This window comes from Phyllosticta citribraziliensis (genome assembly GCF_038025025.1).
Source record: "Phyllosticta citribraziliensis strain CPC 17464 chromosome Unknown J3D65scaffold_5, whole genome shotgun sequence".
NCBI classification, from domain to species: domain Eukaryota; kingdom Fungi; phylum Ascomycota; class Dothideomycetes; order Botryosphaeriales; family Phyllostictaceae; genus Phyllosticta; species Phyllosticta citribraziliensis.
The window spans coordinates 608,863-632,524 of NW_027117342.1; the positions used below are offsets into that span (position 1 = coordinate 608,863).

At 56.3% G+C, this 23,662-nt stretch overlaps 6 protein-coding genes across 6 annotated transcripts; 3 read left to right on the forward strand and 3 right to left on the reverse strand.

Moving 5' to 3' along the window:
• The first annotated feature begins 168 nt into the window (after window positions 1-168).
• Window positions 169-3,887, forward strand: J3D65DRAFT_321483 (uncharacterized protein). Its single transcript, XM_066795342.1, has 2 exons — window positions 169-573; window positions 673-3,887. Exons 1-2 carry the CDS (start codon window positions 402-404, stop codon window positions 3,849-3,851), a joined length of 3,351 nt encoding a protein of 1,116 aa, XP_066655936.1. The 5' UTR covers window positions 169-401; the 3' UTR covers window positions 3,852-3,887.
• Window positions 3,888-5,151: 1,264 nt separating this feature from the next.
• On the forward strand, window positions 5,152-11,161 carry J3D65DRAFT_657764 (uncharacterized protein). Its single transcript, XM_066802529.1, has 3 exons — window positions 5,152-5,712; window positions 5,759-10,623; window positions 10,672-11,161. The coding sequence occupies exons 1-3, from the start codon at window positions 5,163-5,165 to the stop codon at window positions 10,726-10,728; spliced, it is 5,472 nt and encodes a 1,823-aa protein (XP_066655937.1). The 5' UTR covers window positions 5,152-5,162; the 3' UTR covers window positions 10,729-11,161.
• J3D65DRAFT_621422 (synaptobrevin-domain-containing protein) lies at window positions 11,060-12,266 on the reverse strand. Its single transcript, XM_066799960.1, has 3 exons — window positions 12,132-12,266; window positions 11,377-12,053; window positions 11,060-11,326 (listed from the first exon to the last, which is right to left on the reverse strand). Exons 1-3 carry the CDS (start codon window positions 12,164-12,166, stop codon window positions 11,301-11,303), a joined length of 738 nt encoding a protein of 245 aa, XP_066655938.1. The 5' UTR covers window positions 12,167-12,266; the 3' UTR covers window positions 11,060-11,300.
• A 1,149-nt stretch (window positions 12,267-13,415) lies between these two features.
• J3D65DRAFT_321489 (uncharacterized protein) lies at window positions 13,416-15,442 on the forward strand. The gene is made up of 7 exons (XM_066795343.1): window positions 13,416-13,766; window positions 13,812-13,916; window positions 13,962-13,980; window positions 14,027-14,059; window positions 14,105-14,231; window positions 14,282-14,479; window positions 14,531-15,442. The coding sequence occupies exons 1-7, from the start codon at window positions 13,557-13,559 to the stop codon at window positions 15,330-15,332; spliced, it is 1,494 nt and encodes a 497-aa protein (XP_066655939.1). The 5' UTR covers window positions 13,416-13,556; the 3' UTR covers window positions 15,333-15,442.
• A 110-nt stretch (window positions 15,443-15,552) lies between these two features.
• Window positions 15,553-16,635, reverse strand: J3D65DRAFT_645405 (family 53 glycosyl hydrolase; the record flags this gene model as incomplete). The annotated part of the gene is made up of 2 exons (XM_066802211.1): window positions 15,553-16,426; window positions 16,472-16,635. The coding sequence occupies 2 exons, from the start codon at window positions 16,633-16,635 to the stop codon at window positions 15,553-15,555; spliced, it is 1,038 nt and encodes a 345-aa protein (XP_066655940.1).
• A 1,644-nt stretch (window positions 16,636-18,279) lies between these two features.
• J3D65DRAFT_321622 (uncharacterized protein) lies at window positions 18,280-23,603 on the reverse strand. Its single transcript, XM_066795345.1, has 5 exons — window positions 23,040-23,603; window positions 19,427-22,994; window positions 19,275-19,381; window positions 18,847-19,229; window positions 18,280-18,749 (listed from the first exon to the last, which is right to left on the reverse strand). Exons 1-5 carry the CDS (start codon window positions 23,443-23,445, stop codon window positions 18,360-18,362), a joined length of 4,854 nt encoding a protein of 1,617 aa, XP_066655941.1. The 5' UTR covers window positions 23,446-23,603; the 3' UTR covers window positions 18,280-18,359.
• Window positions 23,604-23,662: the final 59 nt, after the last annotated feature.

The following is a 23,662-nucleotide window of genomic DNA, read 5'->3' on the forward strand; positions in this document are numbered from 1 at the left end:
GACGCGCCAACCCAAACAACGGCGAGAGCAAAAGAAAAAGGCGTGCGGCTTCGCGTTCGAAATGGCTGCAGCAGGGTTGCGGCCTCGGTCGTGATTGGTCGGTCTGAGGCCGGCTGCACGATAAGAGGTGGCGCCTCGCTCCAGCCTGCGGTGCAGAGCCTGGATGGTCACGTTGGTGGTCTTCATTGAGTCTTGTGTTGCTGCCGCGGATTTTGGTAAAGGCGGCCTGGTTGCTTCTAAATTACGGTACTTCAAGTCCAACTAGGCCAGGTTGCCTTGCGCGTCCGTCTTGCCCATTTCTCCAGACTTTCCTCCCCACCTCCTCTCACCGCAGCTCCAACCCACTGCCCGCGCTCCTCGACGGCTTCATCCTGTCCTCCGCCCGCTACCGACTGACGCTTATGCTTTCCCTCCTTCGACCTCGCCGCAAGGGTCGCCGCCAGGAGCAAAATTCGCCCTTTTCGACCCAGCGTGTCGGCCGCAACGCCGACCGAGAGCGTGGATCCGACGACGATAATGACTCGGGAGAGGATGACGAGGGAGACCTCTTGCCCTTCTATGCCGAACACCTGGGTGAGTCGCATTTCTGTTTACTGGGCCGTTGTGCCTAGGAACTTCGCGCGTCTTGGAGTTCGACGTTTCCGAGCCCTTGCTGATTGGACACCTGCCCAGACCGCCTCCCCGTCTACAGCATCACCCATTCGATCCGTATCCTCGTCGTGCAGAGATGCGAGACAACGCTCTCATGGGACCAACTCCGCTCCCCGCAGATATCACAGTTCCTTGTCAAACCAATACTGGTGGAGCTGAAGGAAACGTTGTTCAACTCGGCTACGTTGTACGCGCTCATTGCGAACTGTCTGCAGTTCTCCAAAGAGGGCCAAGCCAACCCAGGTAATGTCGGCGTATGCAAGACTCGGGCCATGATTTGCGAGCTGCTGGCGATGCGCTTGCTCAAGGAGTATTCGACCCGTGAGCTCATTGATGCGCTATCATATGACTTCGACCCCTTGCAGGGCATTGCCCCGCCATCCACCGCCAATGGACGCGTCAAGCCCCTGCCGCAGCCCCGATTGGCTCGCATTTCTACTGTCGAAATAGCCATCAGGGCTCAAGCAAAGAAATTCCTCGCTCATCCTATACCGTGCCAAATCTTGGAGGGCATATGGAACGGAACAGTGGTCATTCACTCGGCCCTTGACGCGCTGCACCGCGCCCCTGAGAGGACAGTGGCCCAGTATGATGCTCGGCGACGCTCTTACGGCACCATGGACAACTCGCGCTTCCCGGGCAAGAACGCTGATGCCGGTCCGATTTATCCACACATGCTTCGCCGGACAGTGACGATTTATGACCCAAGAGAAGCCTCCCTGTTCAAGCTCTCGCGCCTACGTGTTCCTCGCTACCGACAGCTCTTTTCCACCCTCTCGTTTGCCATAATGCTCGGCTTATTCGTGGCGGTGCTGGTTGAGCAGTCCCTGGACATTACCGCGCTCGAAGTGATTTTCTGGTTCTGGAGCGCGGGATACATGCTTGACGAGGTTGTCGGCTTCACCGAGCAGGGGTTCAATCTCTATATTCAGAGCGTTTGGAATGCTTTCGATCTCGGGATCCTCGGGATGATGGTCGTTTATTACGTTTTGCGGCTTTACGGCATCCTCATGCCAGACGTACGGAAACACCACGTGGCCAGCATGGCATACGACGTTCTAGCCTCGACCGCCGTTCTTCTCTTCCCTCGATTGTTCTCGGTTCTCGACCACTACCGGTACTTCTCGCAACTTTTGATCGCCTTCCGGATGATGGCCATGGATCTATTTGCCGTCCTGGTTTTGATCATCATCAGCTGCAGCGGCTTCTTCGTGGCCTTCAGCCTTGCCTTTGGCAACAAAGGACTCTCGTCTCCGGCGTCTGCGGCATACGCCCTGTTCCAAATGCTCATGGGATTCACTCCAGCAGCCTGGGACATTTGGGGCAGCTACAATCCTCTCGGAAAAGCCATCCTGGTTCTCTTTCTTTTCGTTACACATTTCTGTATTGTAACCATATTGATTACAGTGCTGACTAATTCTTTCCTTTCAGTCTCCTCGAACGCCCACGAGGAGCACCAGTTCTTGTTTGCCATCAACACCATTTCCATGGTAAAATCGGACGCTCTTTTCTCATACATTCCTCCTTCAAACATTCTCGGCTGGCTTCTCACTCCTCTTCGCTTCGTCTTCCCTTTCCGTCGATTCTTGAAAATGAACCGTACGCTTATTAAGATTACTCATCTTCCGATTTTGTTTACCATCTGGGGCTACGAAAGACTGATTCTCGCCCGACTGGCCTTTCAACCCGAAGAGTTGGTTGAGCAAAGAGGAAGGTCGCGCTCCAAGCCTCCAGCTTTCAGTCTCGGAGAGGGAGATGTTGTCTTTTCTCCTGGCACTCGTCTAAGGGAGCCTTCTATTACCACATTCCACAAGGATCGCGCGTTGGAGGAGGTTTTCCGGCGGCCTTTCCGTGGTGCAACTCTCAATCGGAAAGCTACCGGTGAATCACTGGCAGAAAGGAGAAAATCAAGTAATGTCGTCCGCGACTGGATGCAGGGGGTCGGTCATGAAGGTGGAGCATCTCCACCACTTGAAGAACCTCGTTCAGTACTCGAAAGATTAGAGAATGGTCGGCGTCCAACCATCCGCCGCATCAAGACTGCTGTAAGAATGGGCGGTCCGCCCTTTCGAAGAGTGTACTCGGCCGCCTCCGACCCCGACCTCATTTCTCTGCAGCGGGAAGCATCCCGCGACACTCGAGACGACGAGGACCCGATCAACAGCAACGACGACCATCCACACGATGGCGACGACGAACTTGGGACGAACGACGAGCTCGGCACCAACGCTGAAGACGAAATGACACTGGAGCCCCTGAGTCAAGTTCCTTCAAGAGTCAATTATCACCAGCCGCAAGATATCAGGCGACAATCGATTCCAGAAGACGAGGATGGAGACTATTTCAGGACTCCAGTGGCTACCACTGCACACACCCCCCTGATTCCCAGCTCAAACTCTTCCAAAATTCGCGACGGCCACCCGCGACCCCTGCATTTCCACAGCCGAAATCTGTCCACCAACACGATTCTCTTTAGCCCGCAGAAAGAAGAATATGGATCGAGCCGCACGTCGGATATTACGAATCCTCCCAAACGCCCCGGCACAGCCCACCGCAGCGGCACTGCTACTCCTCATACGAGAACGCCAAAACGGCCCCCAGGCACTCCACAACCAAGCCAGGCCAGGCCAATCGTGTCAAATCGCTTCGGCAACCAGTCATCTCCCAACCTGGTCGGCTTCGGGCACCTCCCCCGTCCGTCGCGGGACCGCAACCCATCATTCAACGCGCTCGCTCTCGACCTGGCCTCAGATCTCGGCGACAACCGTCCACGGGACATGCCCGACGCCATGGCGGCGAGCTTCTCGACGCAGATGGAGATGGCGGCGCTACGCCAACAGCGGTTGAAGCGGCGGCAGCAGCAGGAGAACGACGACAGCAGCGACGACAGCGAGGACCGGACGCGGATGAACAAGATTATGCTGGCGCGCATGAACAACCTCGAGGAGAGCTTCCGCGAGGTCTTGGAGGAGGTGCGCGGGCTCAACCGCCACGGCGCTGGCGCTGGCCGCGACAAGAAGGGCAAGGGCAAGAAGGGTGTGAAGACGCCTGGCAGCAAGACTCCGGGCACCAAAACGCCGAGGGGCTCTGATAAGGCTGCGCGGCCGGGGAGTAGCGATGTTGCTGTGATGGATTTCGAGGGGCGGAAAAAAGACGAGGATGACGAGCACGACGTTGACCCGGGCAGGAGCTCCATTTGAGCGGCATGGAGCTGTGCTCTCGCCCTCCTTTCATTGACCAAAATCGTCTCTACTACTTACTCTGCTGTACACTATTTTGTCTTTCGCTCCTGTCGTTTTATTCTCTCGCTTCTTCTCTGCATACGGGCGGCGTTCTCCATTTTCTGCGTCTTTTCTCCATGTTGGCCCGCAGTGGTGGACGGATGCTCCCTAGGCGCAACTGCGATAGCAGACGAATGCTCCTCAGGCGTCACTGTGGGTGGAGACGAATGCTCCCTGCGCGCGCGTAATGTTTTGATTATGAGATGGTGCCTTAGTTCGCAGCGCCTCAGCGTTGGATCAGTAATGTCTTTATGCATGCAGCCTTTGATCGCTTCCTTGAGACTTGCTCGTTTGCTTTGACAGAATGTTCCTATTGAAGAAGACTAAGAGCGGGAGAGAAAATGAGATATGACGGCTCCTCTGTCTACAGCATGTGTTGCGGCGCGACGAATAGTTTTGCTTTTTGTTGATGCTCGTCTCGTGCGGTACATGTAAGCCCAGTCGTCCAACATCCCGCCTGCGCGCGCACAGGGAGCATTCGTTCGTCCATGAGGTCCGCTGCGCAGACCCAGAAGCCGCCCGTCACGTCGCGGCGGCGGTCCTGCCAGCGCCCACGCCCTCCTTCCCAATCCGCCCAGCCCATCGGTTAGCGCCCACACGTCCAGATAAATAGCGAGACTCCTCCCGCCCTCATCCTGTCCTCTTCTTCCTCTCCATCACTCTCCGCGGCAAACGCTCGTCCGGGCTCTTCGTTGAGCCCGTCTTTCCTCCCCCTTCGTTTGCGCTCCGGCCCCGTGCCTTTGGGCACACAGGGTTCGCGCGCTGCGCGTTCCCTCCGCTTCGACGCTTCGCGCGTCGTTGCGCCACCCTGGTCATCTACCTGTAGGTGATTGGGTTTAAGCCTACCTGGTAGGCGAGTTCTCTTTTTCGGCGAGCAGCTTCGGCTGTTCCGCTGGCTTCGACGCTTGCGTCGTTGCAGCTCATCGCTTGGGGTTTCCCCGGTGATCGGCTTGTGTCTGTGTATGCAGGCAAATTATAAACTTTCTTCCCTTCGCCTTTGACGTCTCGCCTTTGAGGCTCAGTTGAGCCATGCCCTGGAGTTGGGGTCGAGATTCGTCTCGATGACGGCATCGATACGAGGGATGCACTCGGCCCGGCTGCGGATTCACGGCCAAGTCTTGCTAATCCTAATGGCGTTTAGCGTGCGCACCCCGCGAATCGCAGGAGCCTTTACTACCATGTAGAATATTTTTCTTCTCCCTCTCTCAACATCCCCACACACAACGCAAAATGGCGGGAGAGGCACACCAAGCTATGCGCCTTGAGCTTGCCGATGGCAAGCTTTTCGATGGCTATGCCTTTGGTGCCCCGCGCTCCATCTCAGGAGAATTGGTCTTCCAGACCGGCATGGTCGGCTACCCAGAATCCTTAACAGACCCGTCCTACAGAGGCCAGATACTGGTGACGACCTACCCTCAAATCGGCAACTATGGTGTGCCCAGTCGCACTGAGCGCGATGCTCTCCTCAACGATCTCCCTGCATACCTCGAGTCCGACCAAGTTCACATCGCCGGCCTGGTTGTCCTCTCATACTCGGGCGAGAACTGGTCCAACCATCTTGCAAACAGCTCTCTCGGTGCATGGCTGAAGGAGCAAGGCATCCCCGCCATGTTCGGCGTCGACACCAGAGAATTGACAAAGACGATTCGCCAGGAAGGTAGCATGCTTGGTCGCATGCTGCTCGAGGCTCAGACCAATGGCGTGGCTGCCAGCGAAAAGGCCACTACTTACGAAGAGATACCCTGGGTCAACCCCAACGAAAAGAACTTGGTGGCTGAAGGTAAGACGGTCTTGCTCCTACAAACGATTTTTCTGACTGGCTTCAGTTTCCACCGAGGAACCCAAAATTTACTCCCCCGACCCCGCTACCGCATTAACGCACCCCTCTGGACGTCCGGTCAGAGTAGTGTGTGTCGACGTTGGATTGAAATTCAACCAACTGCGCTGCCTCGTCAGGAGGGGCGTCGAAGTCCAAGTCGTTCCTTGGGACTACAACTTCCCCGAGCTCGCGGGCAAGGAATACGACGGCCTCTTCCTCTCCAACGGTCCCGGTGACCCCGCCATGATGGACGCAACAGTCAAGCACATTTCAGCTGCCGTGGAGGAGGCTAGGACGCCAATTTTCGGTATTTGCTTGGGTCATCAGCTCCTTGCCCGTGCTGCTGGCGCTTCCACCATCAAGATGAAGTTTGGCAACCGCGGTGCCAACATTCCCTGCACGAGCTTGCTCTCAGGACGATGCTACATCACCTCCCAGAACCACGGTTACGCTGTCGACTCGGCCACCTTGCCCGCAGGCTGGCAAGAGCTCTTCGTCAACGCCAACGACGGTAGCAACGAGGGTATCCGCCACAGCAGCAAGCCCTTCTTCTCGGTGCAATTCCATCCCGAGCACGCCCCCGGCCCCCGCGACACCGAGTTCCTCTTTGACGTTTTCATCGACACGATCAAGAAGACCATCGAAGACCAGACGCTCCTGACCAAGCCCGTCGAGTTCCCTGGCGGCAACATCGAGGAAAACAGGGCGCGGAACCCCAAGTTGCAACCCAAGAAGGTCCTCGTGCTCGGCTCTGGTGGTCTCAGCATCGGTCAGGCCGGAGAGTTTGACTACTCGGGTAGCCAGGCCATCAAGGCGCTCAAGGAAGAGGGCATCTACACCATCCTCATTAATCCCAACATTGCCACCATCCAGACGTCCAAGGGCCTCGCAGACAAGGTTTACTTCCTCCCGGTCAACGCCGACTTTGTCCGCAAGGTCATCAAGAACGAGCGCCCCGATGCCATCTACTGTACCTTCGGTGGCCAGACCGCCCTGCAGGTCGGCATCCAGCTCAAGGACGAATTCGAGGAGCTCGGCGTCAAGGTTCTCGGTACGCCCATCGACACCATCATCACCACCGAGGACCGCGAGCTTTTTGCACGGAGCATGGACTCGATCGGCGAAAAGTGCGCCAAATCTGCCTCGGCCAACTCTGTCGAAGAGGCCATGCGCGTCGTCAGCGACATTGGCTTCCCCGTCATTGTCCGCGCCGCTTATGCTCTCGGAGGTCTGGGCAGTGGCTTCGCCGAAAACGAGTCGGAGCTGCTCGACCTCTGCAACAAGGCCTTTGCTGCCAGTCCCCAGGTCCTGATTGAGCGCAGTATGAAGGGTTGGAAGGAAATCGAGTACGAGGTCGTTCGCGATGCCCACGACAACTGCATCACCGTCTGCAACATGGAAAACTTTGACCCTCTGGGCATCCACACTGGCGACTCGATTGTCGTCGCACCTTCCCAAACGCTGTCCGACGAAGACTACAACATGCTGCGCACTACGGCCGTCAACGTCATTAGGCACCTGGGAGTTGTCGGAGAGTGCAACATTCAGTATGCGCTGAACCCTACCTCCAAGGAGTACTGCATCATCGAAGTCAATGCCCGTCTGTCGCGTTCGTCGGCCCTCGCCTCCAAGGCCACTGGCTACCCGTTGGCTTTCATTGCGGCCAAGCTGGGTCTCAACATTCCCCTCAACGAGATTCGCAACACCGTCACCAAGGTCACCTGCGCGTGCTTTGAGCCTTCTCTCGACTACTGCGTCGTCAAGATTCCTCGTTGGGACTTGAAGAAGTTTACCCGCGTGTCTACGCTTCTCGGCTCCTCCATGAAGAGTGTTGGAGAGGTCATGGCCATCGGAAAGACTTTTGAAGAGGCCATTCAAAAGGCCATTCGCGCCGTGGACCCGAACAACCACGGTTTCAACGAGACCGCCATGGCGCTCATGTCGCTCGACCAGGAGCTCCAGACTCCGTCCGACCAGAGACTGTTCGCCATTGCCAACGCCATGGCCTCGGGCTACAATGTCGACAAGATTTGGGAGCTCACCAAGATCGACAAGTGGTTCTTGACCAAGCTCAAGGGCCTGAGCGACTTTGGAAAGCTCATGAGCGAGTACAGCAGGCAGACCATCACCACTCCTCTCTTCAAGAAGGCCAAGCAGCTTGGATTCTCTGACCGCCAGCTCGCAAACTTTTGGAACTCGAACGAGCTTGCTGTCCGCCAGTTGAGGGTTGATGCGGGCATCTTCCCCGTCGTCAAGCAAATCGACACCGTCGCCGCCGAATTCCCTGCATTCACCAACTACCTCTACGTCACTTACCACGGCACTTCTCACGACATTGAGTTCAACGACCGTGGTGTCATGGTCTTGGGATCTGGTGTGTACCGCATTGGTTCGTCTGTCGAATTCGATTGGTGCTCCGTTCGTGCCATTCGCACTCTCAGAGAAGCCGGATACAAGACCATCATGGTCAACTACAACCCCGAGACGGTCAGCACCGACTACGACGAGGCCGACCGCTTGTACTTTGAAAACATCAACATCGAGACGGTCCTCGACATTTACCAGATGGAGAACTCGAGCGGTGTCATCATGTCCATGGGTGGCCAGACGCCCAACAACATTGCGCTGCCCCTGCACCGTCTCAACGTCAAGATTCTGGGAACCTCGCCAGAGATGATTGACACCGCCGAGAACCGCTACAAGTTCTCGCGCATGCTTGACAGAATTTCCGTCGACCAACCCGCGTGGAAGGAACTCACTAGCATTGATGAGGCGGAAGAATTCTGCAACAGGGTCACTTATCCCGTCCTGGTCCGGCCGTCGTACGTCCTTTCGGGTGCTGCCATGAACACGGTGTACTCGCAGCACGACCTCGAAAACTACCTCAAGCAGGCCACCGAGGTCTCGCGCGACCACCCCGTCGTCATCACCAAGTACATTGAGAACGCCAAGGAGATTGAAATGGACGCCGTCGCCCGCCGCGGTACCATGATTGGCCACTTCATCTCCGAGCACGTCGAGAATGCTGGTGTCCACTCTGGTGATGCCACCCTCATCTTGCCTCCGCAGGATCTTGAAAAGGAGACGGTGCGTCGCATCGAGGACGCCACTCGCAAGATTGCCAATGCTCTCAACATTACGGGTCCGTTCAACATTCAATTCATTGCCAAGGACAACGACATCAAGGTCATTGAGTGCAACGTTCGCGCTTCCAGGTCTTTCCCATTTGTGTCCAAGGTCATGGGTGTCGACCTGATTGAGATGGCCACCAAGGCCATGGCTGGCCTGCCGCTCCAGGAGTACCCGCCAGTCAACATTCCCGACGACTACGTTGGTGTCAAGGTTCCTCAATTCTCCTTCTCGCGTCTGTCTGGCGCCGACCCTGTTCTTGGTGTCGAGATGGCCTCGACCGGAGAAGTCGCCTGCTTCGGTAGGACCAAGTTTGAGGCTTACATCAAGGCGCTCATCTCGACGGGTTTCAAGCTGCCCAACAAGAACATTCTTCTGTCGATTGGTTCTTTCAAGGACAAGCTGGAGATGCTCCCGTCAATCCAGCGTCTCCACCAGATGGGCTTCAACCTGTTTGCCACTGCCGGTACGGCCGACTACATTGTCGAGCACGGCATTCCCTGCAAGTTCTTGGAAGTCCTCACCAGTGACGCCGTTGAGCAGAAGCCGGAGTACTCGCTCACTCAGCACTTGTCCAACAACATGATTGACTTGTACATCAACCTGCCGTCGAGCAACCGTTTCCGCAGGCCGGCCAACTACATGAGCCGTGGTTACAAGACTCGCAGAATGGCCGTCGACTACCAGACGCCGCTGGTCACCAACGTTAAGAACGCCAAGCTCCTGATCGAGGCCATCTCTCGTCACTACGATCTCGAGATTAGCAAGGTCGACTTCCAGTCGTTTGCCGATGCTGGCGCGGAGCACCACGATTCTGAAGCCGTCCTCGGTAGGTCCAACGGCAGCCTTACCCTGGAGCAGCTTCTCGCAAGGTCGCCTTTCAAGGGCAAGCACATTACTTCGGTGAAGCAAGTCACTCGCAGCGACCTGCACTTGCTCTTCACCGTCGCTCAGGAGATGCGTCTCGGTGCCCAGCGCCAGGGTGGTCTCGACGTTCTCAAGGGCCGCGTCCTATGCACCATGTTCTACGAGCCCTCGACCAGGACTTCTGCTTCCTTCGATGCTGCCATGAAGCGCCTTGGTGGTTCCACCGTCGTCATTAGCGAGTCGACCTCGAGCACCAAGAAGGGCGAGACTCTGAGCGACACCATCCGCACCCTCGGCTGCTACGGTGACGCCATTGTCCTCCGTCACCCCGAGGACGAGTCGATCAACACCGCCTCCAAGGTTTCCAACGTTCCCATCATCAACGCTGGCAATGGTAGCCGCGAGCACCCCACGCAGGCCTTCCTCGACCTCTTCACCATCCGTGAGGAACTCGGCACGGTCAAGGGTCTCACCATCACCTTTGTTGGCGACCTTCTCTACGGCCGCACGACCCACTCGCTGTGCGAGCTCCTCAAACACTACGACGACATCAAGATCCAACTCGTGTCGCCCGAGCCGCTCCGCATGCCAGAGAACATCCGCGAGACGCTCAAGGCGCGCGGCCAGCTGCTCACCGAGAGCTTCGAGCTGACGCCCGACATCATCAGCCGCAGCGACGTGCTGTACTGCACGCGGGTGCAAAAGGAGCGCTTCCCCGACCTCGAGCTTTACGAGCGCGTCAAGGACAGCTTCGTCGTCGACAACGCCGTCATGAAGAACGCCAAGGCCAACATGATTGTCATGCACCCGCTGCCGCGCAACAGGGAGATTCCCGACGAGGTCGACACGGACCCGCGCGCCGCGTACTTTAGACAGGTGAGTAACCCCCACCCCATTGACTTTCCTTTTCTAACAGTCGACCAGATGAGGTACGGGCTTTACACTCGCATGGCTTTGCTGGCTTTGGTGATGGCTCCGTAGACGCGGCAGGGTTGCTGGCGGCTGCTTTTTCCTTTTTCCTCTCTCCTCACTTGATGGCGTTTCTCGAAAAGAACCTCCTCGCGGAGAATCACAAAAATGGGGGCTGTTTTTTTAATTCCGTTTCCTTTTGCACGATACACTCACATAGATGACATGAAAGACTGGCGTTTTCACGAACAGTGGACTTTGGGTAGATGACTGTTGGGTCAACAACAGCACATCGGCATTTGGGTTTGCCGTCTGGGGGGCGTCATGATTTTGGGTACCGAGGGCGTGCATGCCCTGTGATGATTTTGCATGAATCGTTTTTGTATATTGCACATACGTGCGTCATGTATTTATAGACGGGTTTGGGGGGAACCTATTTCACTTTTTCTGTAGGGTACTTGTACACGTTTGTAATATAGAGGGGTAATTTCAATTTGGTTGGTTGGTTGCTTTGAACAAGAAGTCAAGAAGAGTACGCCTGCTTTCATGAATCAAAAAAGGTATTCGTCCGCGCCGTTGAACTATGCTCCCAACGCCATTTGTGCTCTTGCAGCAGTAAAAAAGGATAGAAAGGTGGGCTTTTATTAGTTGCCGACGCAGCGGGACCATCCTGTTTGATGTTAGTCGAAGGGCACAATTTGGGGGCCAAGTCAAACTCACCGGGAAGACCGCATCCAAAGCCGACGAGCAAGTACAGCAGAAAGACGACAACGACGACCAACAGCGCCATGAGCCTGACATTCTTCCACCACATGCGGCGCCTCAAGCCGCGACTCCTCACACGAAAGTCGCGCGCATTGCCGCCGAGACGATCCGTCTTGTCGACGAGCAAATCGATGCGCTCGCCGCGCTCCAGCACGCGCTCAATATTCTCCGTCATGATCTCGCGCACGCCCTGGATCTCCGTCTGCGCGCGGCGGATGGCGTCGTTCTGGCCCTCCTCGCTGCTGCCCATGTCGACCATCAGGCGCTTGAGCGTGGCGTTGAAGGCGGCGCAGCCGTAGGCCGGCAGGCTGGCAAAGTCGGTGCGGTCGGGCGGGTACTGCTGCAGGAACGCTTCCTGCGCTGCGACCAGGTAGCCGAACGGGATGCGCCGGCCCAGGCTGCTCGACGCGATGACGAGGTACGTCAGCCCGCCGGCGCTCGCGGCCGACGCGGGGTGCTCCGACGCCGCCGATGCCATGTAGTGGATGTAGTGTTGGCCATGGGTGTAGGTGAGCTTTTGCGGCGACGTGTGCGAGATTTTGGGCAGGATGAGGGAGGCGAGGGAGGAGGTGTTGGAAGAGGCCGAGGCGGTATGTTCGGTGAGGATGGTGCTGTTGTGGGCGATGCACGAGCTGTGAGGGTCGCGTGGTTAGCTGCGTTTGTGGTGGTGTGGGTGATGTGCGGAGTATGCCCGGGGATTCTGGACATACTAGAGCAGCGGAGTCGAAGTGGAGGAGGACGCCATGGTGGATTAATCGAGAAACGTGATGTAAAGCCGGTGCAGGTACAGTGCTGTGGTGTTGATGCACGCCTGACGACCTGGACACAGTGAGGTTGACGTGCATCCCGGCCGGCGTTGGTTTAGCGGGGCGGCAGAACACTCACCGCCCACGTGCACATCTTGGCTCCGTCGCCACGTGAAACCTTCAACCAACTCCAGTCCGTCAGGACTCTTTCGCAACGGCCCGGGATGCTTGATGTTGTCGGCTCTCGGATCGCTCTCTACATCAATGCCATCAGATTGCGTGGTTGGCTGAGCGGGACTCGGAGCGACTTACAATTCGTCGTCGGCTACTCCGTGAGGCCCCCGAGGCCTGGAGCTCCGCGTTGACCACGATTCTTTGCCATGACCAAAGTCCGTCCACTGGAAGAGAAAGAGCTTGGATTCCTGGGCGTTTATTGGAGACGAAAAATCAATCAAGGATGAGGACTTGGCTGGAATGTCGGCTCCATCACTTTACGCGGGAACTGCCTCGTGCCGTTGGTTCGTCGTACGTCAACGTCCTCACGCTGCTCGCCTAAAGCAGAAGTGGTGGATGCTTCGGAGCGTTTTTCTCGCGTGGTGGCCCACTCGCTTCTTCTATGCTACTTTTAGTCCACAGCCGTTGAGTTGACTCGCTGTGTGGCTCTGTCCGCCCGTTGCGCTTCCCCTCGTCTTCATACGACCTATCACCGCTACCGCATCCGTGGCTTGTTTAGACTTAGACTTTCCGTGATCTGCTGTCCATCTTTGCAAATCTCCCGGATTCTACATCTCAAAGTCAAGCTTGAACACATGTCCATCAGGATTTCAGGGTCTCTAAAGGAGACGAAAGAGCTATGAACCTGTTCGCGGGCCTTTTCTCAAGTCCTTGCATCTAGGCGAGCCACAACGCCTGTGCTGACCATTGCGTACCAGGGTTTGCCTAAACGCCATAGATCTCGAACCTCATATCCATCTGTCGCAGGTGGGTGGACCTCACATCACCATGGCGAATTAACAGTCTTTTGGCCTCCCTCGGCTTGGACAGACGTCTTCCGCGGAACATGTTCCCTACCCTCGCTCGCTTTGCCTTCGTACTCTGTGGCCTAAGAGTGGCTGTTCAGCGTGCGTACAGTCCTCGTCTCTTCCGCCCGCTCGCCTCTTCCGACAGGGCCTCTCCAACTCGACCTCTGTCATCGAACCCTCGCCTAATATGCCGGGTTCCGCCCAATCCATGCTTCTCGAATCCTTCTTGATCCGGCTCTCTCCTTGCTTTTTCCATCTCTTCAGTCCTCCAAGTCCAAGGGCCCTTTCCTCCTACCCAGTCCTCTGGTAAACGGCAGCTCCCTTGCCCAGGGGCCTAGCTGCAGGACTCTTCTGCCGGCCGCTGCCAATGTCGACGCTGATTGGCAACCTACATCCGGAACTATGGCCAGAACCCAACTACATCAACCCACCCACCAGAATCCCCCTGATTCTAGGCATTCTGATACCGCAAGCCTTTATGGTGACGGTGTTTTGTATGGGGCGGATCTTGTCCAAGATTTTGCGCAAGTCGAATCATGCCTTGGGTTGGGATGACTGGTTGATGGTGCTTTCAGGAGTAAGTACTGTGAAAGTTGAGAGAAATGGATGTTGACCTGTTCAGGTTCTGATATTAGGGGTTGACTTTTTGGGATGTTTTTCAACTCTGTATGGGTCTGGATACCACACATGGGATGTTCCTGCCGAGTGGATTTATCCATGGGGGAAGGTAAGCTTTTCCCTGATATCTAAATTCTCAATCTGACTCTTGTAGATTGATTTTGCGACGTATTGTAGGTCATGAAATTCCCAGTCGGCTTCTCTACTGACCAGTTCAAGGGCTTTTTGTTCCTAGTCTTGCCATAACAAAAGGTAAGATTATCTATTCTGGGCAAAAACCACAGCTGACCGTTACAGTTTCCCTTTGCCTTTCATATCTAAGACTTTTTCCCACTCGAACCAACCAGTGGTTTTGCTGGGCCATGATAATCAGCCAGAGTGCATGGTTTGTGGCCTTTTTGGTCGTTTTGGCAGTCGCTTGTCGGTGAGTAAATCATGGCTTTAGACATCTGCGGTTCGCTAATCTCGCAATAGACCCATGTCAGCGTTTTGGATGTTGGACAAACAAAAAGACAAATGCATCGATCTCAAATTCATCCTCCTTTTTCAAGCATTTTTCAACAGCGCCACCGACTTTTTGGTTTTCCTCTGGCCCTTGAGGATACTATGGCGCATACAACTCCCTCTCCATCGACGAATCGGGCTGGTAATAACATTTGGCTTCGGATGCCTGTGAGTCCATCTCGCACAAAGAAAAGCTGGCGTGACTGACGCAACGAATAGGGGATGCCTAGCAGGGGCACTCCGCGCCTACAGCCTGAACAAATACTTCAAATCGAACGACCCCTTCTGGCAAACCGCCGAGCTGTGGTGCATCATCGGCGGCGAAGGCAACTTCGGCGTCGTGTGCGGCTGCCTCCCGACGCTCAAGCCCGTCATGCAGCGCATCTTCCCGCGCTGGTTCTCCGACACAATTGAAGCGCACTCGTCGTCGGGCGAGGGCCTCGAGGGCTCTGCGTACAGCCGCGCAACTTCGTCGCGCCGACAGTGGTCCCGCCCGCACGCCGCCGAGTACCCGTTCCAGAACATCAGCAGCTCGCACCACTCGCACTCGTCGTCGCGGCAGTCGAACAGCCGCCGCCTCAGCTCGCTCAGCAGCGGCATGGGCATGGGCATGGGCCGGTGCATGGCGGGCGCGTCGCCCGCCGCGTCGTCGCTGGACAAAGACTCGTCGGCGTCGTCGGCGTCGGATGCTGAGCACCTGCGCATGCGTCCGCACTACGATGATGGCCAGTATGAGGTCTTTGCCGGGCGAGCCAGCGGCGGCGCCGACGGGCGGTACGGACGCGCGACGTTGCCGCCGCCTCCCGACACGGGCATCAAGCTGACGCACACGGTGTCGATGCACTCGGAGAAGCAGCACGACGCGGGCGGGATAGATCTGGTGGACGACGACGGTGGCTCCGAGGAGCTGATCTTGCATTCGAGGAGCGGCTCGAGAGGCAAGGGCGCGTTTGGCAAGGGCGCGTTTGGCAAGGGCTACTACGTCGATGGTCATGGAGCGCGGACGAATACTACGATATAGACAGCGCGAGGGTGGGAAAGGATGAGTGGGTTGTTTTTGTTTGGCGTTCCAGTTGGAAGGTTGCGGATACCAGCGCTACGAACGCACGCGTATTTTCTTTCAAAGCTGCTGATTGGTGCTAGCACGCGGGTTTCAAGAATTTAATATGGACTCGACACGGAAAAGTTCTACACAAGAAATACGATTGCACACGGCCAGCCATGTCCCATCACCCCTTTGTCTACGACGAGTACATGGAAGCCGACGAGAGAGCGGTGGCGTACGTCGTCGGCCAGTCATCCCAGTTAACGTCAAACATGATGGCCGAGTCGCAGTCGCTGCCCAGACCCGTGTTGTTGATGAAGCCGGGCTCCCAGTAGAAGATGCCCGCACCGTTGCTGACGGCCTGCAGCTGCTCGACGATGGCCTGAACCCACTGTGTCTGGCCCTCGGCCGAGACGGGGTAGTCGGCAGAGAGGGTGACGCCGTCGCAGCTGACGGGCCAGTCGGTCTCGGCGACGTAGACGCTGGTGTCGGTGTAGGTCGACTCGAGCCAAGACAGGGTGGAGCCGAGGTTGTCGAGCGTGGCGTCGGTGCCGTAGAAGGGGTAGAAGGACAGGCCGATGGCGTCGACGTCGGACGTCGCCACGGTGCCCTCGTCGAACAGGCCCTGGAAGAACCACTGCACCGTCGCCGTGTCCCACCCGTTGTTGAGGTGGATCATGACCTCGGGCTGGTTAACGCCCGCGCTGACGGCGTCCGACACGCCCGCGCGCGCCGCAGACCACAGCGTCGCGAAGCCGCTGAAGTCGTCGTTGTCGATTTGCCCCAGCGGGAACAGCATGCCCGACGGGATCTCGTTGCCCAGGGATAGAATGGCAATGTCGACGCCGCCGTCGGAGAAGGACTGCAGCGTCGACTTGACGTACGAGCGCACGTCGGATGCCAGCGAGTCGACCGAGCTGCTCGACCAGCTAGATGGGATTGCTTGGTTGGACGGATCCGCCCACGTGTCGCTGAAGTGCATGTCGAGGAAAATGGAGTATCCCTGCTTGGAGAAGCGTTGGGCCAGTTCCAGCGTGTAGTCGAGGCCGTATTCAGTTCCAGTCCAGAGGCTGTAAACGTTAGATTTATTTCTTTTGATAGTTTTCTTGACTTACCGCAGACGCACGCTGTCCATACCGCCCGCTCCTAGAATGGCCTCGATGGTCGAGGCTGAGCCCGACGCCGAGTTCCAGTTGGCGCCCTGATCCGTTTCCATGTAGCCGGCAGAGGAGATATCGTGGCCCTTGTAAAAGGCAGCAGCGCTGCCAATGGCTGCCATGACTGGCAGAAATATTTTGGCAAGCATCTTGATGTTGATGCTATTGTTGCAGGATCCGGGAGTAAAGGTGAGTCCGGTCCAAATGTTGGCGAGTCGGAAAGGAGACGGTCTCGAAAGCTGTAGGAGAAGGCAGAGGTCTTGTACTTTGGAACAAAACGCTTATAGGCGACGCGTCCCCAGTAGGCAGTACGTCCGCACAGCAGCAGCAGACGCCGAAATAGATGTTATGCGACACACGGACAATATCAGGCCAGCAGAAACAAACACCAGCAGAAGCGAGCAAGAGACGCGCAAGGGAAACAGGCAAGAAAAGGGGACCGACCAGCCTGTGTCAATCAGCAACAATCCGAGACAAGCTCTCGACTATAAGGCCGACCGCCCATGCCCATCCCCCGTCGCGCATCATGGCAAACAGAAGCTCCTGCCAAACACGTCTGGCTCGTTGTCGGTTATGGCGCTGCTTTTGCTGTTGCCCGCACGTAGCGGCTTCGGCTTTCTGCTGTGACTAGCCCACGCGGAGTGTGAGCAGCGTGATGTGCCAACGAGACGTTTCGAAACAGCACCAAACGCGCGACGTCGAGAGGCGGCGCGGAGATTGCGTGGGGACCAAGCGAGTTGCAGATCGTCAGATGCATGTCCGTGGGCTGGCTGGCGATAGGCGGCTTTACCTCTGCCGAACAACGTCCCCTTCGGCTCCCGGGCCGGAGCATGTTGCGCGTTGCAGCCGTCGACTTCTTTTACGTCTTTCTTCAAGATCCGGGTCCAATTGTGCGCGGAAGAATTTCTAGTTGACTTGTAATGAGGGACGGATAGGTCGGGAAAGTTCAAGAAGTGACAACTTCAGGGGCCTATCACCTTCCCTCAAGTCGTCCGTCTCTTTTCTCGTAACTCCTGATCAGGTAGGTCGATACCTGGGTAGGCAGGTCGTCAACCTCGTTCGAGAGATCTTCGATACCATGTGCCCTGTTCGACTGCTCCGCCGACCTATCACCTCGTCCGCAGCCGTCTATCCGCGGTACAAAACATCAAAGAAGTGCGGTCAATGCATCTCGCAACTCCACAGGTAGATGTGTGTTCGAGGCTACCAAGAGAAAGCCGGCGACAACACAACAGCGAAAGATAGGAGAAGACATAGACTAGACTGCACGGAAAAACATAGGACAGAGAAACCAAAGTCAAAGACGTTGCGGTATTTACGTTATACAGATCCAAAAAAGACCTCGAAAATAAAGAAAAGGAGTCGACAAATATTATACACACAAACCCGCACTTTAGCAAAAGATGCATTCGACCACTCACTCACCTCACTGCGCACCACAAACCATTTTCACCATCTCTCCTCTCTCTCGTCTCACACGCCTCCACCTCGATCTATGCAAAAAGAGCACTTCCTACCTCCCAGCAGGCGCAACCGACCAATCAAACGACACCTCTACTCTACGCCGGATCCGATCCGACCCATCACCCGCAGTGAAAATAGACCCCAAAGACAAGAACAAGTTGCAAAGATGACCACCAGACAGCCGACGAACGACGGCAAACCGAACGTGCTTTCTTTGCTCTAGGACACCAGACAAAAAATGGACGAGATATAGATACTTCAAGCAATCCGGATCTCAGCCACGCGCGCGCGTACGCAAGCAATGCCGCCGCCTTTCTATCATTCCGTGACATGTCCCAACACCCCTTGCGACGACGAGGCCCACACCAAACAAGCAGCACGCTTAATCTACATCCTCGGCGCGCGTCTCAGCCTTCGGCTCCTCCACGCGCTCCGCCTTTTCCTTTTCCTTTTCCTTTTCATCCACCACCTGCTCACCCTCTGCTGCCGCCTCTCCGCCAGCCTGCTGCTGCTGCTTTTCTGGCGGTGGCGGCTGCTGCTGCTGCTCGGCACCCGGCGGCTTCGCGCTACTCCTCCGCGAGACGGGCTCACGAGGCTTGGCGGCCTCCTCGGGGAACAGCTCGGGCAAGAGGTTCGGCAGGAAGCGGTCGAGTCGGCTCCACGTCTCGTTCCACAGCTCGGCCTGGTCGGGCTTTTGGTCGGGCGGGACGAGGTACCCGCCGCTCGACATGACGAGCAGGATGTTTTTGAGTGACTCGGGGACGGATTCTTCCTGTTCAGGTGTCAGCGGTGGATCGCCAATGATATTTGTCTATGTTTGGGGGTTTGGAAGGTTTGGCGATGGGGCTGGGTTGGGTTGGGGTACGCACCAGGTTGTCGCCTTGCCCGCTATGCATGAGGCGGTCCATGATGCTCAGAATCTTGAGCCACAGGTCGAGCATGCCATCCCACTCAGACAATGCCACGAGGTAATGCAGGAATATTTTGCAGAGCAGCGTTGCCACCTGGACTCGCGTCTCGCCCATGCCGCCCGGATCGCTCTGGTAGATTTCAGGCTTCAGCAGCTGGTTGATGAGCGGGAAGAGCACCTCGCCAAAGATCTTGGTCCATTCCTTGTGATCCGGCGATGCCAGGTCGTTGGATAGGAGCGTGCGCTGCAGCGAAGTGAGCGCCTGGTGCCGGATTTCGCGGCACGGGTTAAGGCATTGCGTTGTGAGGCAGTGGAAGATGGGTGACCAGTAGGCATTCCAGGCTAATACTGTCAGCGGATACTACTACCGTGGCAATGGAATCCTACCCTCGTTGGTCTCGAGTTGAGACTGTTGAATGAAAGAAGGGACGCGGCTGGTCAGCCTGAAGACAATGACCATTGCATTGGATCCGCGAGACACGACCTCGTTGGTCCTAGACACGTCTTAGCAACGCCACGAATCAGATATCCAAACTTACTGTGCTTTCCTCTTGGGTTTAGCACCCTTTCGCGTCGCAGCAGCATCCAATCTCTGCTGCTCCGCCGCACCAGAACTTCCAGCAGTGGCAAAGTCATTGAGCAACGCAATTGAAGCCTCATAATTATCAGCCGAGATGCCGGGCGGAGCAGACGAAGTCAGATTCTCCATGATTCGGAAAACGTCGCCTGCCGCCTCTGGCAGGGTATGCAGGGCGCGGAGCACAGACCAAAAGTCCGGAGAATTGATCAACTCGTTTCGAAGGCTGACGGGCCCGTTGATGCAGTCCAAAAGACCCTTGAGCAGATGAGGAGCGACTTGCTTGAGTGTTTCTTGATCGAAACCGGCAAAGCTGTGGAGAATGACGGGAGCGCGGATGAAGTCGTAATCGTTGCTGGCGCGCAACAATCTCAACAGGTAATACACGGACCTCGACAATGTCAGGGGATGGATGTTGCTGTAGTCGCGGACGAGGCTTTGCAAAGCATCGGCAACGTCCTTGCCCAATCTTTCAACTGTCTCGGCATCCCTCAAAACGAGAAGAGTTGCCAACTCCAATGCAAAAACCAGCGAGGGGTCATAAACGGGCCCCTTGGGCTTGGCCTTGTTGCCATTTGGTCTCACAGGACTTGGTGCGGGCAACTCAGGCCTGACGACAATGACGCGAGGCGACGAGTCCTCGGGCAGCTGAGAAAGTAGAGTGTCGACGAGAGAATGAAGGGCCTCGATGGGCATGCAGCTAATGTGATGGAGAATCTCTGGAAAATCGCAGGCATGTATGCAATCCACTGTACAAAGAGTATACTCGATCTCAGCCTCGCTCGGCTCGGGCGGCTCGTCGCTTGCAAAACTGAATATCGAGCTTGTAAACGTCGAAAACAGACTGGTCTCGTTTTGTCTTTGTTCGCGGTCGATGACTTGAGCAGGAGGTTGGAGGGGAATCGGAGAAATTTCGAGGGCGTTGGGCATGTAGGTCAGTGACGAGGGAATGAGAGAGTTGATGAACAAGTTGACCATGACGCGGACGAGATGGCCCCATCCATCGCGGATGCATGCTTCGTTGCCGTTGACGATGCGAAAGAGGAGGACTGTGGCAAGCTGAGCGCGATCGTCACGGCCAAACCGCACAGCAGTCTCGCTGACCATGATCTTTTCGCTCTTCTTGTCCGCCTGGACCTCGGTATTCAACGTGGTACTCGGCGGCATTTCAGGTGCCAGTGTGCTGATTGAGCTGAGAGAAAAGACGATGCGATCCAGACAGTCGGTGAGACCATGCTTTGCAGCAACTTGCGCACACTGATAGAATCCAGTGACGACTCTGGAAAAGACGGCATCATCCGACGCCGACATGAAGACGTAGGAGAGCGTCGCGAGGATTGGCCGCCACGTCGCAGCAAACATGTCTGCATCGAACAGGTTGGTGTCGCAAATGACGAGATCCGTTGCCGAAAAGACCTTCATCTGCAATTCTTTCCACGCATGATCATATGCGTGCTTGTTGTCATGCTCCTCGGGGAGGATGATTTCCCTTGTCTTGATCGAGTTGTAAATGGCCTCCAAATACTCGGGCTCAAAATCCTTGCCGCCGTTGACGCCACGCAAATTGCGCGAAAAGTCTTCCAAGGACATGCGCTTCTGCGACTTGAGGTTGGGATTGTGCTGGTCAGTGTTCAGCATGATGATGGCATACGTCAAGACATAGACGGCGTCCTGTTCCGCAATGCCTTCCGGTGTTGCGCTTGCGCAATACTTTTCCGCAAATTCAGTCACAATCCTCTCAATCAGCTGCGACTCTCCCGGCAGACGAAACGTGTTGAGAAGCTCTCGCAAAGCCTCGTCAACACGCTTGCCTGCAAAGTCAAACGACTCCATAAACGCCGCCAGTATGCCCTCGTTTGATTTTTTGGAAATGAATTCTCCCACAATCTTCTTGTCCAGCCTGGAGGTTCCTCTGATGAATGAAGCAACGGCGAGAGGGTCCGATGGGTTTTTGATGATGCCTTGGGACGCCAAGAAAGCAATGCCAGCCTTGGGATTCTCGTTAAACTTCTTTGCTCCGCGAATAATGACCTTTTTCTGAGCCCGCTGCATCCGCAGGTCTTCCAGAGCAGGGTACCCCTCGATGCTCGGCTCATCTTCCAGTCTATCAGCAATGATTTGAATGTAACCCAACAGTGCATCAAGACACAACGGCGGAACATTTGTCGTGCTCCAAGTTGCAGAATCCGGAAATGCGTTGCGCGAAAGAAGACCGACCATGTCCATGCACAAGTCACTACGATCAATGTCGCAATCGTAGTTGATGAAAAGTTCGACCAGGAATGAAGGTATTCTGCAGAGTGCTCCGACGCTTTCGACCATGGCCTCTCTGGCGTCGGGTTTTCTCGAGCCGCCTTCCAACCCAAGTCTTTGCCTATCCTTGACAGGGACAGGTGTTGAGCGGCCACTGTTTGATCCGGATGACGGTGATGGCTTGACAAGACTGGGAGATTGTGGAACACCCTCGTAAAGTGCAGGATCGATGCCCGGTTCTTGCGGAATGTCGACCTTGGGGAAGAGACATGCGACTACGTAGGAGAGAAAAAGCTCTTGCTGAAGCTTGAGGACGCCTCTACAAGTCGCCAGGAGGGTGTAGGCAACTCTGAGAGACTCGTTGAGAACGGCGATATTTTCTGAACGGACAAGCTGGAACAGATGGCGACAGAGGGTATCTTTGGCGAGTGATACCAGGCTCGGATGGCTTGCGATTGACGGTCCTGCAACTTCGAGCGCCACATCCACGATCCGCAAGGCCATGATTCGCATAGTGTCGTTGTGTTGTCGGTCCTCAGGATTCAAGAGGTCCACCAGCACGCGGAACAGCTCTCGAATCGAAGGAAGCGAGTACGGTTTGACGACAACCTCGTCCTCTTCCTCGGAGGACCTGGTGAGATCCAGCTGGCTGGTGTTGGCATTGGGACCAGAATCGTCACCACCCTCGGCAATCTTTTCCAGACTCGACGAAGATCGCGACGCCTCTGGTCTGCTCCCAGGCAACCCCAAAGACCCCGTGGTATTCGGATCCATCTTGACCGCGTCCATGTCGTCTTTTGTGCTCTCCTCCAGGGCTGCCGGATCCTGCCCAGCCTCAATCTCCAAGTGTTTTAAGCGTTCAAAAATCACCTGGCACATGGTGACCATGGCAATTTCGGCAGACCTCCGCAGTACTTCGGAGAGGCGGACCTGACAGCACATGCTCAATCCCGTCTCCATCATTTCGCAGACGCTCTCATCGCTCAGCACGTCTCCAGCTGGACCAGAAATCATGAGCTCCATGAGCTTCAGTATTCGCAGCAGCACAATTTCGTCTGCCGCCGTGTCGGTCGCTTCGAAGCGGCAATGTGTAATGGCAGAGGATAGCAGCTGCATGGCCGAATTCAGCCGGGGAGAATCTCTGCCAATGATGTTGTAGGAAAGAAACTTGGTAATGGCAATCAGGGCCAAGGAGGTAATCGGGGCGGACGTAGAGGACGAACGTATGACTTGGAGAAACGGGTGGACCAAAGCGGGCGTGTCAAAAGTGTGAATGTCTATCACCGTCAACCACAGTCACAAAACATTCTCGTTGTACTTGCCTTTGCAGCCCTTGAGGTCACTCCGCAAACGTGTAAAGGCCGACATGAGCGGATTGTCCTGCATGCTCCTCCCCTTCTTCCCGCGGAGGCCCCATCTCCCCGCCAAAGCATCCTCGCCAGTGCCCAGCTTTATGCTCGCGGCGTTTCGCTCGCCCCTTTCGATTCGTTGTATGGCGAGCGGCTTTGCGGCGCCGCCCCCGAGGATGGCCGACACGGACGACTGCGCCCACCGCGCGTGTTTGCGCATGGCCGAGGTGACGGTGATGCACTCGGTCACGACGAGGGCGATGGGGTCAATCGAGGCCGATATGGCGCGGGTGCGCGGGTGGAATTCCGGCATGGTGCTTTGCTGGAGCTCCTGCGATGCGTGGATGTAAGAGTCCGCGGTCAAGCTGTCGGCGCTCATGGTGGCGGTGGGCTTCCGGGAGAACAAAAGAGCGTGGGTCTGTCGGTCCCGTCCTTCAGGCGGTCGAGCTCACATTCCCATGACCGGGAGACGACTGGGAGGTTGCACGGCGAGTAGTGGACTGAGGTGTGATTGAGGTGTTGGAGTGTCGCGCGTGTCTGCGGTGGAGCTGCGGGAGCTGACATTCTGTCCAACCACATTGCGCATTTGCTTTGCG

Bases quoted from the DNA above. Each gene is read 5' to 3' on its own strand.
- J3D65DRAFT_321483 (XM_066795342.1), top strand. From the start codon at position 402: ATGCTTTCCCTCCTTCGACCTCGCCGCAAGGGTCGCCGCCAGGAGCAA. The intron at 574-672 runs GTGAGTCGCATT...ACACCTGCCCAG, and splicing joins CTTCTATGCCGAACACCTGG to ACCGCCTCCCCGTCTACAGC.
- J3D65DRAFT_657764 (XM_066802529.1), top strand. From the start codon at position 5,163: ATGGCGGGAGAGGCACACCAAGCTATGCGCCTTGAGCTTGCCGATGGC. The intron at 5,713-5,758 runs GTAAGACGGTCT...GACTGGCTTCAG, and splicing joins AAAGAACTTGGTGGCTGAAG to TTTCCACCGAGGAACCCAAA. The intron at 10,624-10,671 runs GTGAGTAACCCC...ACAGTCGACCAG, and splicing joins GCGCCGCGTACTTTAGACAG to ATGAGGTACGGGCTTTACAC.
- J3D65DRAFT_621422 (XM_066799960.1), bottom strand. From the start codon at position 12,166: ATGGCGTCCTCCTCCACTTCGACTCCGCTGCTCTA. The intron at 12,054-12,131 runs GTATGTCCAGAA...CGACCCTCACAG, and splicing joins ACTTCGACTCCGCTGCTCTA to CTCGTGCATCGCCCACAACA. The intron at 11,327-11,376 runs GTGAGTTTGACT...AACATCAAACAG, and splicing joins CTTTGGATGCGGTCTTCCCG to GATGGTCCCGCTGCGTCGGC.
- J3D65DRAFT_321489 (XM_066795343.1), top strand. From the start codon at position 13,557: ATGTCGACGCTGATTGGCAACCTACATCCGGAACTATGGCCAGAACCC. The intron at 14,060-14,104 runs GTAAGATTATCT...TGACCGTTACAG, and splicing joins TAGTCTTGCCATAACAAAAG to TTTCCCTTTGCCTTTCATAT. The intron at 14,232-14,281 runs GTGAGTAAATCA...ATCTCGCAATAG, and splicing joins GTTTTGGCAGTCGCTTGTCG to ACCCATGTCAGCGTTTTGGA.
- J3D65DRAFT_321622 (XM_066795345.1), bottom strand. From the start codon at position 23,445: ATGAGCGCCGACAGCTTGACCGCGGACTCTTACATCCACGCATCGCAG. The intron at 19,382-19,426 runs GTAAGTTTGGAT...AGACGTGTCTAG, and splicing joins AAACCCAAGAGGAAAGCACA to GACCAACGAGGTCGTGTCTC. The intron at 19,230-19,274 runs GTAGGATTCCAT...TGACAGTATTAG, and splicing joins TCAACTCGAGACCAACGAGG to CCTGGAATGCCTACTGGTCA.